Raw genomic sequence first — 19,109 nt, forward strand, 5'->3', positions numbered from 1 at the left:
TATTGCTTTCATACTATGCATTGTCATTACTATAAAAAACATGACATTCATGACAGTTCAACGATGCAGCCAGTTTGATATTCGGACACCTGTGAGATTTTCCACATTAGGAAGTCGAGACTCAGCAAGGTAAAATATTGTTTATACTGTCACATTTATTAATTATTTTTCTATATAAACAAATGCAACTTACTACAGAGATTGCTGAAACACATTAACCTCCCTAGCGGTATTCCCAAGTGTAGCTCGGGGTAAAATGTCAGTGCCAAAAGCGGTAACCCCAAGCTACACTCGGGCTTACCATGCGGCGCTGCATAGGGAGTCCCTGCAGAGCTTACCTTGTCCTTCGCTCCCGCGATGTGTCCCCTGCAGCGTCCCCGGCCATCTCCTCCAGCCAATGCCGGCATCCGGCTTCTGTGTTCCAGTCGCTGTGACGTCGGGACGTACGGGTGCCGCCAGTGGCGGGAAATTTGAAATTTTTAAAAAATTTCATTTTTTTCAAAACAAATTTTTCATAGTAAAACATTGCTGTTTCAACCCATTTCACATACATATTGTCCCTAGTGCTTTGTACTGTGCCCTGACTGCATTTTGTCTGTTCTTTCTGCCTGGAAACTGAGAAACGTCCATGGCGTCCAAAAAGTGTCCCTTTAGGTCAAAAGCGGGTTTAGATCAGCTAGAGAACAGCGATAGTAAATCAGAACCACTTGCAGAATTGAGTGATAATGATTCGTGGGGAAATTCGTCATCAGATACTGAAAACGATTTTGCGACTTTGCTCAGCAATGTACGAACTTGGTGCTCTATTTCAAATTTCAGTGTTTTTGGTTTGATTATATTATTGAATTAAATGTATTATTATTATATTATTATTTTTTATGATTATTTATTAAATTATAATTTATGATTTCGTGTTTCAAATTTTATCATACCCGGGATGTTTAATAGACTCTTGTTCGGACAGATTTAAGTGAGTTATTCCTAAAAATTACAGCCTACAATAAAAAAACTACATATTTCCATGCAAAATAATGGTACCGCTTTCAGCACCAAAAATCTGAAATAATCATACCGCTAGGGAGGTTAAAGGAGGCCTGTACTGATGAAATATGATGTCTGCTATTGCTGAACTCTCCTTCAGGAAAATGTCTGCACCCATCGTAGTATTTTTTCATTGCGGGACACAGCCCCAAATTTTCATTGAGTTCATAAAATGGGTTGTCCACTTTTGTAACTGAAAAAAATAGCTGATAAAATGACAATATTGCATATACAAATGACTCACAAACCATATTGTAGTTTAACATTATTAAAGCTTACCTTTCCTTTTCAATCTGCAGCGCTGTAATTTTCTGTAAAATGCAATATGGCAACCTGGAGGCATTCTGTATACAGATGGTGTATAGAACGCTCCCCAGAAATGTCATTTCCTGCTTGTTTGGTTGGCTCACTGATTTTCCCAGAAGTCTGCACTATGATTTTAAGCATCCTCTGCAACAAAAAATTAACTTTTGGTGAGATAATTCCAAAGGATTAATCACTTCTAAAGGGATGCTGACACTGCAACTTTCCTCATTAGAACACTGTGACTGCATTAGCTGCTTAAGAATTCAAAAGTCACTCCCATTCAGAATTAGTATATAAACAGAAATAAAGTTTGAAAACCTTGCAAGGTACATTGATCTCTCAGAGGGGAATGTTTTTTCCTAATGAAAGTGGAGTTACTCTTTGAGGGACACAACCCTTATTTTTATATTGAGATCACTGAGGGACACAGGGCATTGATAAAGCAATCATAATCATTGATGCGATTTTCAGATGAAGATCACTAGGTGCAAGTAAAAAGCAAAAAAGAGGATGGCTCCATCTGGCCATCTAACACCACAACTGCCAGAGACAATTAATAGCAAGCAGTATACAAAAAATTATTTTATTGCACGTGCAATAGTTTTTTTTTATTGTTCATTGACACACAGCTGTTAATCAATTGATCACCCAGAGCCAGTGAGATGTCCACAAACAGTACCCAAAAAGGGGTGGCCAAAACAGAAACAGCAGAAAGAACAAGGCTGCCCTCTCCCCAACAGAGGGATTAACATTGCCGCCTGCCAAAACTAGTAGGAAAAACTGGCATCTGCCAAAGCAGCTGGATTCACTGCCCTAGTAGAATGAGCTATAACTGGGTGTGCTTTCATGTTTGAGGGCATAAGCTTCAGATGTGGTCTTCTGTAGCAATCTAGAAATGTGTAGATGGTATCAACCTAAATAGAATCTAAATCTAGTATTAAACCCTATAGCATAAAATTACACCTTCACCTCTAAAAGTGTATCAATATGTGACTTACTTAGCGTATGCTACCTATAACATATACAATTCCCCAAATCATGAAAAAAGTCATAAAGTGGTAATTCCAAAAAATCCTGGTGTTTGAGCCTTCCAAGTGACTCCCATGAACAAAGTAAACCTCAAAAAAAGAAAATTTACATAGTGTGTTATCCTTGATAAACCAATATATAGGCAATACACTGTGCAAAAAATTAATACTCTGTGTAAAAAACACATGTGACCACTGACAGTGAAAAAGTGAGTTAGTATGTCAACCGTGACAGTGAATCGCTTTCAGTGCAAAAACAAACATCAAACAAGTGTCAATATCTGTGCACACTTCTACTGTGTAAGGAGTTAATTCCCTTACCTAATGAAATTAATAATCACGCCTTAACCACTTTCTGTCCGGACACTTTTACCCCCTTTCTGTCCAGGGCAATTTTCAGCTTTCAGCGCTATCACACTTTGAATGACAATTGCGCGGTCATGCAATACTGTACCCATATGAATTTTTTACCATTTTTTTGAGACAGATAAAGCTTTATTTTGGTGGTATTTATTCACCGCTGGGATTTTTATTTTTTTTACTATGTAAATGAAAAAGTCCAAAAATTTTGAAAAAAAGTGTTTTTTTTAAATAAAATTTTGCAAATAAATAATATTTCATCATGAATCTTGGCCAAAATTTATTCTGTTATTTTTTTAGTAAAAAAAAAAATCCAAATTAGTTTATAACCAAAAATTATAATTTTTAAACATTTTGTTTTTACATTTTTTTTTTTTTTTTTTTATATTATTAGTATTATTTTTTTTTTTTTACATAATGTCACCCTAGCAGTACAGTGTCACCATGGTGACACTGTACTACTTGTGGGGGGTGATGAAGATTTTTTTTTTACACTGATTGCTTTTACACCCATATAGGATGTAAAAGCAATCATTTCTCTTTCTCTCTGTCTGCATGCTTGCAGTCATTGAGAAGTACTGAGTGAGTTGTGATTGGTCACAGCTTGTCACATGGTACAAGGCTGTTGTGAATAGCCTTGTACCATGTGACCTCTGTGATCATTCACAGATTTCACACGTAGTAAGCAATGATGTCACAAGTGACATCTTGCTTACTACTTTGCATGTGATCACTGATTCGCCAATCAGTGATCACATGATCGGGACCTCGTACAGAGGTCCCGTCCGACGATCGGTGTTTCACTGTGTCCGGAGGACACAGCGGGCACCGGATCGCGGTGCTGCGCGCTTCCAGGGAGCGCGCACAGCTAGAAAAGGCGGGTGCCGTTTATGAACAGTAACCCACCCCTGGAGTGCCACCGCCCTGCCGTTTATCAACAGCAGGCGGACGGCAAGAGGTTAAAAACCACCAAGGTATGATAGAATTCCAAAGAGCGCACTCCTAAGAGAGGATCTTTAAGATGCCATCACAGCCTTATGGATCAATTTCCTTGATGTCATCTGGGTAAAGCAAGCCTGCTTACTCCATACTCCTAATACCAAGCTCCACCGATGCACACCATATATGAAACAGAATATATATGTGGATTTCAATTCTTTTAAATTATGCGTTATCCTGACGAAGTCACGTGACGGTGACGCAACGCGTCGATACGTGGTGACGCAGCATCCAGTTTGGCGGTGACGTACTTCCGGTACGGCCACCATCTTAGGACACCTTAGTGTACTTGGATACCCATGCAGTACACCCATACATCCTTATGAACTGTGGATTTTAACATTTGCATGTATATCGTGCTGAGACCAGGAGCCAGTGTATCCTGAATACATATCGGATAGGAATCCTATGGGAGATTGGCTGGTGATTTCTATCTATGGTGGATCAAGATCCTGAGTGATCTTAAAGGCATATAGGCCCTTGGGGCCGTAGAGTGGAGGTGAGGGGGCAATTTTACCACAGGAGGAGAGTCACTTACCATCACTTGAAGCTATTGTGTGATCACTTTGCATCATATTGTTTGGAGTTGAACACCACGGCATAGTGTTATGAACTTTTTGTGATATCTAATTTACTCACATTCACATCAGTGAGTGGCACTGGGGGACACGTTTATTATTGAGATTTATTTCTCTAAATAATCACATTGTTTGCATGCATAGATGTGTGACATGTTACTGTGATTAGTTTTTCATATATATGTTATTCACATTATATGTCTAGCGCTGCATTAATTGATTATATGTGATTGTATTATTACTGTTGGGTACCAGTTTGAGTGCTAGCGGCTCTTTGATTAGTATAGGGACTCCATTGAGCGCAGGAGGACTACGTATTATTATACTGTTGGGTGATTCTGCTTTAAAATTGTTGGGTGAGATGAGTGCGCATGCGTGGGTGGCTGGAGCGAATGCAGCCGTAACCGCTCTCACATTTCCGGCACCTTTGGGGGACACAAGAGCGGCTCCTGACCTCATTCCTCAGCGTCGCTTGCCTGGCCTCCCTGTAGAGGAAGTGGGGGATCTCCCTATGCCCACCTGACTGGCAAGTCCGCTGGAAGCTCCCGCACCTCCATAGTGAAGGGAAGGGGTGGCAAGGTGGTGACCGGCGCTGGTTCCCAGATGTCCTCAGCTGCAGAAGGAGCGCAGCCACTACCACACACAATCTTCCTCCTCCAGTCCTGGGACATAGAATGATGGCTCCCCTAACTCCCTGGCTCATGTGAGTGATTACCCTGCTCCTTCCGGGTCCCTCTCTAGACCTGCCAGGTCTCCCTCACAGGCTGCGGCCCTGTCACCAGGCAACAATTCCCAGGCTTCTTCCCTGCTGGATAGGGAAATGGCTGATATATTTATTAGCCAAATTAGCAGCCATGATTCAGCACCTGATTGTCCAGTGGACTCTCCTGCTTATCCATCTGTGCCCCCGCACTATTCAGGGGATTCCATTCTTTTTACTCATTTTCTGATTTACTACAGAGGGAATTGGAAAAAGCTACTACTAAATTGGCCTCCGACCTGAAACAGGATTGCAGGGAGACCGGAAATCGCCTGGAGCATATTGAATCTAAAGTTGATGATACAGTTCACAGAGTGTCTCAAAATTCTAACAGGATTGCCGACCTACAAGATCGCCTAGATGAAGCTTATAATAAAATAGATGATCTTGAGAATCGCGCCTGCCGGTACAACTTTCATATTAGAGGTCTTCCGGAAACGGTTAAAGACATTGCTTCCATCGCCCATTCCCTTATGCAATCAGCAGTGACGGCGACAGATGAAATCCACATGGAAATAGACCGTATCCATAGAGCTGTGGTCCCTTTAAAACCAGACGGGCCTCCTCGGGATGTAATTGTTAAGCCTCACTTCTTCAGAATTACGGAGGCGGTAATGCGATATGCCAGAAAACATCCAGATTTGGAAGGGTACAAGATCCAAGTATTTGCAGATATTTCTCAAGCTACCATTCAAAAATGGAGGGCGTTCAAACCGTTGCTTTCACCCCTAATCCAAAGGGACATTCACTATAGATCGAACTATCCATTTCATCTACAATTTGCTTATAATGGCAAATCCTACTCCTTTTCTACATTCCCTGAAGGGGAGAAATACTTACTGAATTTGAGCTTTATTTCCCTTAGCCCTTCCTTGCGGAACGAACCCAAAGCCAATGGACCTCCTCCCCCACTTTCGCCTCTGTGGTCCTCTTCCCCCAGGAAGAAACCTGCTACCCCACATCGGGTTCCCTAAGGATTCTGTTGGCTACTAACTGATTTTCCATTTGGTGGGGACCTCTCCGTGGTCCCATTATGGGGCATTGGCCTCCGCTTACGTTTTTGAATTGTTTTTACATATACCTTTTGCCCTAGTAATATTGTCTTTTAAGAGTTTAATGGTTTGCATTGTTTATTTTTTTTTTACAGTAATAAAGCAAATCTTTAATATTCACATTTAGATCCTAGACATAAAATGTTATAGGCCAGAATCCTTCATCTTGCCCACAATAAATTCTAAATAGTGTGTATACAGTATGTATGCATTGCATCAAAAGTGTTTGCAAAATATGCCCATTGCATCCTGCATGTAGAGCAACTGCAAAAATGTTTAAATTTGTGCAAACAGTATCCAGAAATGTTTAGAGAGATAATACAATATATGTAGTTTACACCATGTGGAGTGTTTTGTGACTTATACCCAAACCTCCCCTTTTCTTCTCTTTTTCTTTGGTATTTTGTTAATTAATGAATGTTCTGCCATCAAATACTGCAGAGAGCATTCAAAATATCTCAATTCATACAAAAATGTTAACATTGTGCACCTTGATGATGTCATCATGATGGCATTTCTTCCTACTAGTAAATATTGACTGTGTGTTCTGTTGGATCCCTGTGGAATGTGACGTGGGTCTGATCCAACCAAAATTCAAATGCCATGGAGTTAAACACAAATTAAAGACAACAATAAATATATAATAAATATACAGTATATCATAAGTTAACACAAAAACTAATACAATATGTAAAATATTGATTCCAATTTTCTAAGTATCTGATATAATTTCCATGATCATTCATTCAATCAGAACTAGACATTAGAGAAATGTACAAATTATACCAACATCATTCAAACAATATGGAAAAACAAGCAGATACAATTTTAGGTCACAAAAATTATTACTCCTTACTAAACTTTGCTACTAGTTAAAGGATATGTTCACCTTTGAGAACATGTTACATGTTCCACTCATTTTTAGAATGTAACATGTAACATTTTCCTGTTGCTGATTCACTGATCTCTGTATTTCTTGCTCTTTATTTTCTGTCAAGTATTAACAGTTTGAGTTGTCTCTTTTTCTCTTATTATACTATTTTCTTTGCTACCTGCAACACATTGCAAACATTTTGATAGACATTACCATGGCAGTCATGTTAGCCAATGCAACAATAAATATGTATTAGCTTCTGGGACAATCTAGAGATTTATACTTCAGAATTCTGTTTAAGCTATAACTTATCAGTGATACTTTTCAGCAAAATGTTAATAAAACCATATTACTTTTTTTTTTTAAATTTAAATATTTTATTATTAAATTTTCAAATTACCAGTTTATACATACATGAACTATTAAAACAGACAAAATAAGAAACTCAAATTTGTCTGACATTATATCAAAATATTAACATTGATCTTGGTATCCTTTTTTCCCCCTCCCTTACCCCTCCCTCCGTATATACCCCATACCACATACCTCCCCTCCCCCCCCACCCATCCCTACACAGCCTTGATTCTGCACTTTTCTACTCGTTCTAGAGATCCTGAACCGAAAATAATACTAATTTAATATTACAATTATCCCACATGACTTCTCTTCTCTACTTATATTCTAGGTGTAAGTTTGACTTTTTAAATTCCTCCCACTTTTTCCACCTTATACAGAAAACCTCCATTTTATCTTCATCCATATGATAAAGTTCCTCCAATCTATACATCTTCTCCACCCTATCTACTCAATCCTTTATTTTCGGTGCTTCTTGTTCCCCCCAAAATTTGGGTATTAGGCCCTTCACTGCATTCAAATAGTACAATACCAAGATATTTTATTTCTCTTTCTCTCCAAAGGGGAATTCCTCCTGTAACATTTTTTCTCTCTAGAAGGTTTATATTTAGAATCTCTGTTTTAGTTGGATTAATTTTTACATTTGACATCTCACCATATTCTTTTAAAGATTTCATTAAGTTTGGCAATGTTATCCCTGGATTTCCTACATAGAACAGCATGTCATCTGCACAAGCTGCCACCTTGTGCTCTATTTCTCCCACCCAGATTCCTTTTAAATCTATATTATTCCTGATGGTAGCCAAGAGAGATTCCAGAGGTAATTCCAGAGATCCAGAGATGTTCCATTCTGCATCCCAATATACTCTAATAATTCCCCATTAACCATGATTGCTGCCAAAGGTTGACTGTATAATTTCCTTATCCATTCTCTCATTCTAGGTCCCATTCCCAAAACTTCCAAAGTATCTAGCATATATTCCCAATTTACTCTTATCAAATGCCATTTCAGCATCAATGGAGAGTACCAACGCAGGAATTTTCTCTTTTCTACTTTTTTGTATGAGAAACAGAGATCTTAATCCGTTATCTCTACCCTCCCTCCCTGGGACGAACCCTACTTGATCTATATGCATCCAATTCGGCATTTGGTCTTTCAGCCTATTTGCCAGTACTATTGCATATAGTTTAGTATCTGTATTTAATAAGGAAATCGGTCTATAACTTGAACAGTGAGTGTCATCTTTGCCTTCCTTATGTATGAGGACCACATGAGTTTGCAGGGATTCCCTCCTCATTTCCATCTCTCCTCCTAAAGCATTCATATATATCCTCAGTTTAGGTAGTAATATTTCTTCATATTTTTTATAGTATCTCACTGTATACCCATCGGGTCCTGGACTTTTCCCAACTGCAGTGCTTTTTAATGCTAGATGTATTTTTTGCAGTGTTATTGCTGTTTCAAGGGACTTTAATTGTTCTTCACTTAATTTCGGTAATCCCGCCTTTTTTAGATATGCCTGTCTTCTTTCTGTTTTTCTTACTTCATCTTCTCCTATGGTACCATGGGGATTGATTTTTTTTTTTTTATAGGTGGAGCGCAACACAAATAATTAATTTATTGTTATCCACTCTCCCCACTGCTTTTTGCATTGACGGCAGAACCCTTAGCTATGGCGATCCGTTCTCATCCCAAAATCCATAGTGTCCATTGTGGATGACAGGAACATAAATGTGCTCTATTTGCTGATGATGTTCTTATGTATATTACCACCACTTTTACCACCGTACCTAATCTACTATCTCTTTTTCACCAATTCTCTGACCTTTCTGGACTCTCCTTAACCACTTGCCTACCAGGCACTTATACCCCCTTCCTTACCAGGCCAATTTTCAGCTTTCAGCGCTGCCGCACTTTGATTGACAATTGCGCGGTCATGCAACATTGTACCCATATGAAATTTTGATCATTTTTTTCTCACAAATAGAGCTTTCTTTTGATGGTATTTAATCGCCACTGGGCGCTTTACTTTTTGCGCTATAAATTAAAAAAAGTGCAAAAAATTTGAAAAAAAAAAAAAAGTTTATTTGTATCTTTTATAAAATTTTTCAAACAGGTATTTTTTCTCCTTCACTGATTTGCGTTGATGAGGCGGCACTGATGGGCACTGATAGGCGGCACTGATGGGCACTGATAGGCGGCACTAAAGGGCACTGATAGGCAGTACTAATGAGGTGACACGGATAGGCGGCACTGATAGACAGCACTAATTAGGGGTCACGGATAGGCGGCACTGATATGCAGCACTGATAGGCGGCACTGATAGGTGACACTGATGATGGGTACTGATAGACGGCACTGACTGGCATCACTTCTGGGCACTGACTGGCGGCACTGACTGGCACAACCCCTGGGCACTGACTGGTGGCACTGACTGGCAGCACTGCTGGGCTGCACTGGTGGGTGGCACTGGTGGGCAGCACTGGTGGGTGGGCACAGGTGGGTGGCCCTGGTGGGCACAGGTGGGTGGCACTGGTGGGCACAGGTGGGTGGGCACAGGTGGGTGGCACTGCTGGGCACATGTAGGTGGAACCTCTGGGCACAGGTAGGTGGCACTGCAGAGTGGCACAGGTGGGTGCACTGCTGGGCACAGGTGGGGGCACTGCTGGGAACGGGTGGGCGGGGCTAGTGGGCGCACTGCTGGGCGGAACTTGCGGGTGTCACTGCTGGGCACCGATCATCAGGGCACTGATCATCAGTGCCCTGATGATCGGTGCCGATCCCCGCTCTGACAACTGCCGGTTCTCGGCAGTACTTTCCTCACAATCTGACAGCGTGAGGAAAGTGCAGCCGAGAACCGGCACTTGCATTTCCCTGTGATCAGCGTGTCATTGGACACCGCTGATCACGTGGTAAAAGGGCGGTGGGATCGGCCTTTCATCACATCACGTGATCAGCTGTGTCCGTAGGACACAGCGATCACGGAGATCGCCGGGTGCGCGCCCCCTGGGGCGCGCAGGAGAGCGCGTTCTGGGAGGACGTCATATGACGTCCACTCAGAACTGGCCGGCCGCGGTGAAGCCGTCATTCGGCTATGCGCGGTCGGCAAGAGGTTAAGTCCTCAGAAAATGACAGCCCTTAATGTTTCGTTACCCTCTTTTATAGAACAGCAGCTTATACTTATAACTTTCAATGGGCACGGAATTCTTTGCCCTATTTAGTGATCAACTTGACTGCTTCTATTGAGACTCACTCTATATCAAGCTAACTACCCCCCCCCCCTTTTAAAAAACTTAAAGATGATCTTCGCCGTTAGGCTGATTACTCTATATCCTGGTTTGGCAGGATCAGCTCGATTAAAATTACGTTTTTGCCTCAGTTGCTATATTATTTTAGGACCTTACCGATACCAATTCTGAAATGAGAGTTGCAGCACCTACAAGTTGAGGTCCTTCATTTTGTTTGGAACAATAGAAGACCTCGGATGAACCAGAAGACTATATTGATCAATAGGAACGGGACCTGAATGTTACTTACAACCTGATTGGCAAGATATTGCCCTGGTATTATCTAAAGTTTCCATCAATACCACACTAATTGAAGCAAAATTATAAAACACTATTATGATGGTACTTGGTCCTAACTCGGACTGCAAGGATGCATCCATCTGCCTCACCGATGTGCTTTCGGTGTTGTGGCCAGATAGACTCTGTCAGGAATGGACTTGCCAATAATGGTGGGACTCACCTGCAGTACCAGGGCTGGCCAGCGGGTGCTCTCAGCAATCAGAGACTCAACCCTGCAGTCAGTCAAAACACCTGAGGCTGATTGCAGGTTTATTTAAGGGATGGCCAGACCTGCAGTCTGTGCCTTGGTGTGTGTTTTTCCATGGGCCCCTGTATCTTGTTATCTGCATTCCTGTTCCTGTTCCTGCCTGACTGATTTGTTGCCGACCCTGCCTGATCCGGACCTCTGCTGACTTCTCCTGTTTGATCCCTGGCTTGTGACCCCGACCATTCTCTGCCTGACCCCCTGTACCTACCTGCCCGTTAGTTGCTGTACCCGGCTCGTGACCTGACTACTCTCTGCCTGCTCCTCCTGTTCCTACCTGCCCGATTGTTATTGACCCGGCCTGCCTGACTACGCTTGCATTGTATGTATTGTTATCTGTGGGTGGTTTGGTTTGGTTCGTTTGTACTGTGTTATGTTTTAGTATTGCACTGCGTTTATGTATTGTTAGTATTAATAAATTATATTGTTTATAACATATCTGAAGCCTGCGTTTCCCTGCGTCAGTTCACATACCTCTGGTCATACCCGGGAGCCCTGACAGACTCTATGGGGTTTATTTACTAAAGCTGGAGAGTCCAAAATCAGACTCCCTTCTGCATAGAAACCAATCAGCTTCCAGGTTTCATTGCCAAAGCTTCATTGAACAAGCTGAGGTTAGAAGCTGATTGGTTTCTATGCAGAAGGGAGTCTGATTTTGGACTCTCCAACTTTAGTAAATAAACCCCTATGTATCACGTCTGGTGGCAATGTCCGATAGCAGCCAGATTTTGGATCCGCATGTTTAATTTCATCTATACGGTGACAGGGGTGAATATTTGCAGATCCCCAGAGATGGCCCTCTTTCATAAATTTCCAAATACTGTTTCCAAAATATTCCCTTAAATTGCTCACTTATATGCTGTTAGCTGCGAGAATTACTATTGCTAGACATTGGAAGAAATCAATTATCCCGCTTGAATATGTTAAGAATAAAAGTTGCATAAAATGTCAAAAGAATGAGGTATGGCCAGGATGTGATATCGAGTAGATGCATGGCTGCAAAGCTGCACATCTTACCTGATCTTGCTGGTATCCTGATGCAAACCTGGCTATTTGATCTCCAATTCCATATTCTTAATCTAGTGCCAAGCCTACTGCTTTGTGTCACAAGTCAGGCAGCAATCAAAAAACTCCTTGGATACTGGTTGGTTCTTTCCACACCTTTTCTCTGACAACCATCTTGAAAACACCAGCAGCATGCAACAGTGTCTCAGTTGTAGAAATAGGAAGAGATAGTCCGGCAACTGTACACCTAGCCCGGCCCAAGTGGTTAGCAGGTAAAAGCAGCCTAAGTTTGATCATCCAAGCCATGCCCCCAACATAGCCCCTAACGACCTCCATGATCAAGCTCTGGCGCAGGGCAAAACATGTTGGAGGCATGACTTGGATGAATCACACTTTGACTGCTTTTATCTGCTAACCACTCTGGCCAGGCAAGGAGAGTGGCAGCCAGGCTAACATTTCCTATTTCTACAACGTGCTTTGGGTCTAGCATCCAATTCATTGGACCTTGTTGGCATGAGCAGGGGCCACTAAGCATTAGCGTGCTTCACAATGTCTCTGCCAGCACTCGAATGGCTAGCATGGAGCAAGATGACTCTTAACCCTCAGGAGCTGACATCCTTGTAGCCATCACCACCTGCAAAGAGCTGCTTACCTAAAAAATTGACTTGCTGTCTGCAGACATCAGCTTCATCAGACATTATCTCAACAAGTTCAGAGCCCAATTGATATGAAGCTGAGAGCTGTATATCCTAAATGCATAACACAATCCACAATGACTTCACGGAGCTTCGCATCATGCAAAGGTAAATCAGAGCATTGCAATAATATTAGAGTGCTGGGCCTGCCCAGTCAGGCAGCAGGTAGCTGGCTTGCATTATATGCCAAAGCCTCATTAAACTACTAAAGGTCTCACAAGCCTTCCACCAAGACTGTTTATGGAAAGGGTACATTGAGTACTCACCACACCACCAGTGCCTGGGGCAATTCCTAGGTCCTTCCTAATATTCTATATTATTTTTCTAATATTAGGAGAGAAGACCCAGTTTTTAGACAACTGCAACTTCCACTTGTTTGAACTGATATTTGTTATCCTTCTACCACAAAAATTAAACCAGAATTGCAGTCTCTACGAACACAACTTTTATACTGCTATATATTTATATATAATAAAATGGCTTCTGATCTTTTGATTTAATGAATTGATACTGCTAGTATAGAAAGTAGTGTTTAAAGTGTATAGTAGTAGGGTCTAAATTTTAGAGTTTTAGTGCCAGCAGGCCTTGTGTTGGCATTTTACCTGCTTTGTTTTATCTTTCTACCCCCTGAACCTTTTCACTTTCTCAAAACCTGCCTTCAAAAGTAACCACTGTTAAATATAATGTGTGTCCCTGATGATGTTATATGTGATGAAACACATAGGGCAGTTATTTGACACATGCATGCATGGTGACTCCATGACTTCCAAGTCATGGTGTCACCATGCATGCATGTGTCACATACCTGATTGGAGACTGAAATGATGAGGTCGGCCTCACTTGTACCGAGGGGCAGGAGAAACACAAGTGCCAGAAGATGTTGATAGGAGAACTTGCAGCGGTAGATTTGGTCTAGAGGAGACTGGTGGACCATCGGTTCAGGAACAGTAGCTGTGCTCAGGAGTCCAGCAAAGGTTAAAGGGGCACTCCACTTGCATTGCAGGTTCAGGATGAGTGGCTTGTCAGAGATCCCAGCAGACTTGAGGCAGGAACACTCAGCGGTGCACAGAGCTTGTACAGCAGACAACCAGGCAGGCACTTGAACAGGACAGAAAGCCAGGATCAGAGACAGGAGCGTGGTCATAGGAATAGCCAGGGTCATCAACAGGCAGGTATGGAGGTACCATAAGCAGAGTCGATGTTAGAAACAGAGCCAGGTCAGGAGCAGAATCCAAGATCAGGTCAGGAACAAGCCGGGACAGCAATAAGGGAATCATACAGGAACAATGCAGGACACAGGGAACAGCTGAAGACCAGTCAGCTCTTGAGCACGGGCAGGAGCATTTTTAAATAGTCCATCTGGCACCAGCATGCCCTGTGTGTGCACATATGCCCATGCGCATTCCTGTGCACATGCACACACCTGGTTACCATTCTTTTAGAATTTCTATTGACCAGCCATCTTAAAGAAATTCTCTGATATTGACTCCCCTTAGGACAGCCTCCAGATGCTCACTGTAGTCAGTTTTTCAGGATGAAGTCAGAGGCAGGCTTGTACCAATCGTGGAGCGTGGCCATTAGAAGATGGTTGCCGGGAATTATCCTCTGGACCATAGCCCTTCTATTTAATGAGGAACTGGGTTTGACCTCCCCTCTTTCTGCAGTCGAGGATGGCCTCCACCTCATATTTCTCATTACCTTCAATCAGCCGTGGAAAAGGAGATTCTGGACCTCAATCCAGAAAAGGGTTTGAGACTGTTGGTTTTAATAAAGAAATATAAGGTGCATCATCAGATTCTTTGGTAAAATTAATTAAAATGACACATAATTAATCTTCCTTTTAATTGTAAATAGCCCCGAGTACCTTGGACCAAGCTTCTTTGAGGGACAGCTAAATTTCAGGTTTGCTGTAGACAGCCAGATCATGTCTCCTGATTACAGATTCAAATTCACTCTTCTTCTTTTATCAAAAAATCTTTTATTACTTGCCTGGTCCTTCAAAATGGTTTCTCATAACAGCTGGCTGTGCGTATTGAGAAAATCCAGCCTTTCTTCCACAGGCACCTCAAGTAGGAAGGAAGGATGATATCTGTAATTAGCATAGAGGGGGGACTGCTTGCTGGAAGAGTGTATGGCATCATTGTATGCAAATTCCTCCAATGGAATACCTGGTCATCCTGCGAGGAAGATGAAAAGCTTTGCAAATATTGTTCAAGAGTTTGATTTGTACGCTCAATCTGCCCATTCATTTGTGGATGGTAAGCAGAAGAAAAATTAAGTTCAATGTTTAGTGCTTCACACAAAGCCCTCCAGAACTTGGAAGTGAACTGGACTCCCCGATCAGAAACAATATTTGGAATGCCTCAAAATCTCCTTAATGAAAGCAGAAGCAGTCTCAGTGGCAGAGGGAGTCCCTTTCAAGGGAATGAAGTGTGCTATCTTTGACAGACAATCAACTACAACACAGATGGTAGTGAACCCCTCGGACAGGGGAAGTTCCACAATAAAATCCATGGTAATCATATTCCACAGCTTTTCAGGTACTGGAAGAGATTCTAACAGACCCCGAGTTCTGGATCGATCAGATTTGTTTTGGAGGCATACCGAACAAGATCTGACAAGCTTTACTTTGCCTCTTTAAATCTGGCCATCTGAAGGAACAGGAGAAGTCTGAGGTATTGTGAATTCCAAAGTTACCTGCCAAGGGATGATCATGACATCTTTTAAGGATGAGAATCCTAAATTGTTCATTATGAAAATAGAGTCCATCCCTCAGCTGAAGATGCATGTCCAGAGAAGGTGGATGATTGGCAACCTCCTCCTTTACTTGCAATACAAGATCTGCTTGCAGGAGCAAAAAGTTATTGGCTGGCAGAATAGTGTCAGGTTCGGAAGGCAGAACTGGATCATGAAACATACATGAAAGTGCACCGGGTTTGCAGTTCTTGGATCCCAGACGATATGTTATGTGAAACACAAAGCGAGAAAAGAAAAGTGCCCACCTTGCCTGCCATTGCCTTAGCCATATCAGAGTCCTTAAATACTCCAGATTCTTGCGATGTGCAAAAATAAGGATAGGGTGACAGCAGATAGCACCATTCCTTGAGAGCCATAGTAATGGCTAGCAGCTCACGATCCCCCACGTCATAGTTTCTTTCCGTGGAACTCAACTTTGTGGAGAAGAAGGCAACAGGGTGAAGTAGAGATTTGGGTCCCTGTCGTTGAGACAATATAGCCCCAGCTGCACTTTCAGAAGCATCCACTTCAAGTACGTAGGCTAAAGCAGGATCTGGGTGCTTCAGAATGGGGACAGAAGAAAAGTCTTTAGTTGCTCAAGTGCTGCTTGAGCTTCTGGAGTCCATTTGAATGGAACATGCTGTTTGTTCAACTGTGTGATTAGTGCAATGATACCGGAACAGTTCTTGATAAACTTCCTATAGAAGTTAGCAAACCACACAAAATGCTGTACTGCTTTCTTGTCCCTTGGAGCAGGCCACTCCAACACAGGGGTTACTTTTTGTGGGCCCATAGCAATACCATCTGTAGTAATAAATCCAAGAAACTGAATAGTCTGTCTCTTGAACTCACACTTCTCAGCTTTAGCATAAAGGTGGTGTTTGTGCAGTCTGTCAAGTACTCTTTTCACATGGTCTTGGTGTAGTTCCAATAAACTAGAAAAGATAAGGATGTCATCCAGGTAAACACTGATAAATAAATCAAGATAGTCCTGGAATATACAGTTGTGTTCAAAAGTTTTCAAACCCTGGCAGAAATCATAAAATTTTGACATTTATATTGAAAATATGACTGATCATGCCAAAAAACTGTCTTTTATATATGTGATCATATGAAGCCATTTATCATCACATAGTTGTTTGGCTTCCTCTTAAATCATAATGATAACAAAAATCACCTAAATGGCCCTAATCAAAAGGCCCCCCCTTTATGATTACGTCCAATGACGAAACGCATCAAAGGGAAGTGACGTACACGAGGAACCGGAAGTGGAGCAGCGACCATTTTGGAGAGTGGAAGAGAGCAGATACAAGGAACTAGGACTCTCCTGGATGGCTTAAAGGTTTCTTAAATATATACTATATGCGGTTTTAAAGATATTGGCAATGTACGCAGTACTATTAAAGCTTTAAAGATTTTAGTGTGTGGCAGTATTACACTATTTCTGTTCCTTATATATGGGTATCTGGATGGAGTACACTGTGGGCAGACATCTGGCGTGCTAGTGTGGATGGACCTAGGTGGTGTGATGAAGTCATGGTAATCCTTGTGGATATATGCAGGAAGGCTTATTCCATTGTGTAACTCTTGGATTAACATTAAGGCGAGATTTATTGGTGATATTGGTAAGGGTACCCACTCCTTACTTTAAACAGAAGTGCACACTGGCTTGTGTGATTTGTGGCACTGAAGAGTGATTCACATACACATTTTTCACCATATATATTTTTTTTTTTCTCACTTGTGTGATTATCACCAGAGTGACTTCACATGTTATTATGATTTGCTAAAGGATAATGCTCTATGTATTGTTTTTATTTTTATTTTTGAGGTAATCCAGCCTGTGCAAGTTGTTGGGAGAGTCTATACACTTGGACTTAATTTTGGATGCACTTATTTATTTCACAAAAAGGAAATTTGATTTATTTGTGTGGTATATATTATTATCATCTTGGGACTTTAATTTTTCTTTTTGGACTTTAATTGGAATATATTATGTTTGTGATTTAAGGTAGAGGGATTGTATATTTTATATTTATTATTGATTGATGATTTATTTGATTATTTATTTGGCATATTTACTTTAATATTGTTTGCATCTCCAAGGGTGGAGGTGGAGATTATGCTTTAAGGGGATTGAGTATTGAATATTTAGGTATTGGTAGTGATTTATCTACAATACTGATTGCAGCCACAACTACCACAAGAATTGTTCAGTATACAAAGAAAACCCCACAGGTAACCTCAGAAGAAATACAACCTGCTCTGGAAAAAGATGTAGTATTTTTATAAGGAGCACAATACGACAATACTTGAACAAAAATGAGCTTTATAGTTGAGTTGCCAGAAATAAGCCCTTACTTTGCCAATGCCACAAAAAAAGCCTACTATGCAGGTCATTTTTGTTCAAGTATTGTTGTATTGTGCTCCTCAAAAAAAAACCCACACTGATCTTTTCTGCTCAACTTTGCTCAGTATCTAGCCTCCTCAGTGCATCCATGTGAAAGCTAACAAACTCACTGACTATTTATACACAGACACTAATTGCAACTTAAAAAGTCACAGATGTGGGAAATTAACCTTTAAAGTGTTACTAAATCCAGGATGCTGCATTCACTATATCTGGTGTCCTACAGTACACCGAACATGGAAATGCAATCATTTTTGTAAATATAAACTGCTAAATACCTTTTCTCAACAGCAGTTAGAGCAGTCTTGTGACTTCTATCAGTGTCCAGCAGAGCACTGGTTAAAGCTTGTAGGAGGAATTTTCATTCTCCGCTCACTGTCCTATGAGGCTGCAAGAGCCCTGACCATCTGTCTAGACAGTGCTGATAGGCCCTGTGCTGATCACATGCACCCTCCCAAGAAAAAAAAAAAACTCTAGCAATACACACTAAACTGAATATGTGCAACTTCCTCCCAAGACTCTGTTCTATCAGCAGATGGATTGGAGACAGTAGAAGAAGGTGAGTATCAGAGAAGACAGGATCAAACATCTTTTTTACACAATGTAGAGGATTAACCCCTTTAAGTTCCACAGTGGGTATAACAAGCATGCTTTACTACATATACAGATTGATTTTATGTTGTGGGTTTAGTAACACTTTAATTGACATTTTAACCCATGTTTGTCACCTTGTGTCTCTGTTCCAGGGCCAAACAGTCCAGGATATGTCAACTTTTGATCAAGGCCACTTGGGTGAATGTGTTATCATTATGATTTAAATAGGAGCCAAACAAATATGTGAAGATAAATGGCTTCATATGATCACTATTCTTAAAAATAAAAAATAAAAGTTTTTTGGCATGATCAGTCATATTTTCAATACAAATGCAAAAATTTCATGATTTCTGCCAAGGTGTGCAATCTTTTGAGCACAACTCTATCATTGACAAAATGTTGGAACATAGCTGGGGCATTACAAGGTATGAACGGAATAACCAAATATTAAAAATGTCTGAAGCTTGTTCAGAAAGATGTCTTCC

The 19,109-nt window shown here is 41.2% G+C and overlaps 1 protein-coding gene across 6 annotated transcripts in view; it reads left to right on the forward strand.

The window, feature by feature from the left end:
• MPND (MPN domain containing) overlaps nucleotides 1–19,109 on the forward strand; it is a 303,470-nt gene that overhangs the window by 75,823 nt on the left and 208,538 nt on the right. For all 6 annotated transcript variants that reach the window (XM_089687870.1, XM_089687867.1, XM_089687865.1 and 3 more), the window contains one exon: nucleotides 57–129. In XM_089687870.1, coding sequence (XP_089543996.1) covers nucleotides 57–129 — 73 coding nt within the window. The remainder of the gene's footprint in view (nucleotides 1–56; nucleotides 130–19,109) is intronic.

The sequence above is a fragment of the Staurois parvus genome, unplaced genomic scaffold (assembly GCF_062004578.1).
Source record: "Staurois parvus isolate SC_StPar_1 unplaced genomic scaffold, SC_StPar_1.0 ptg000439l, whole genome shotgun sequence".
Lineage (NCBI taxonomy): Eukaryota > Metazoa > Chordata > Amphibia > Anura > Ranidae > Staurois > Staurois parvus.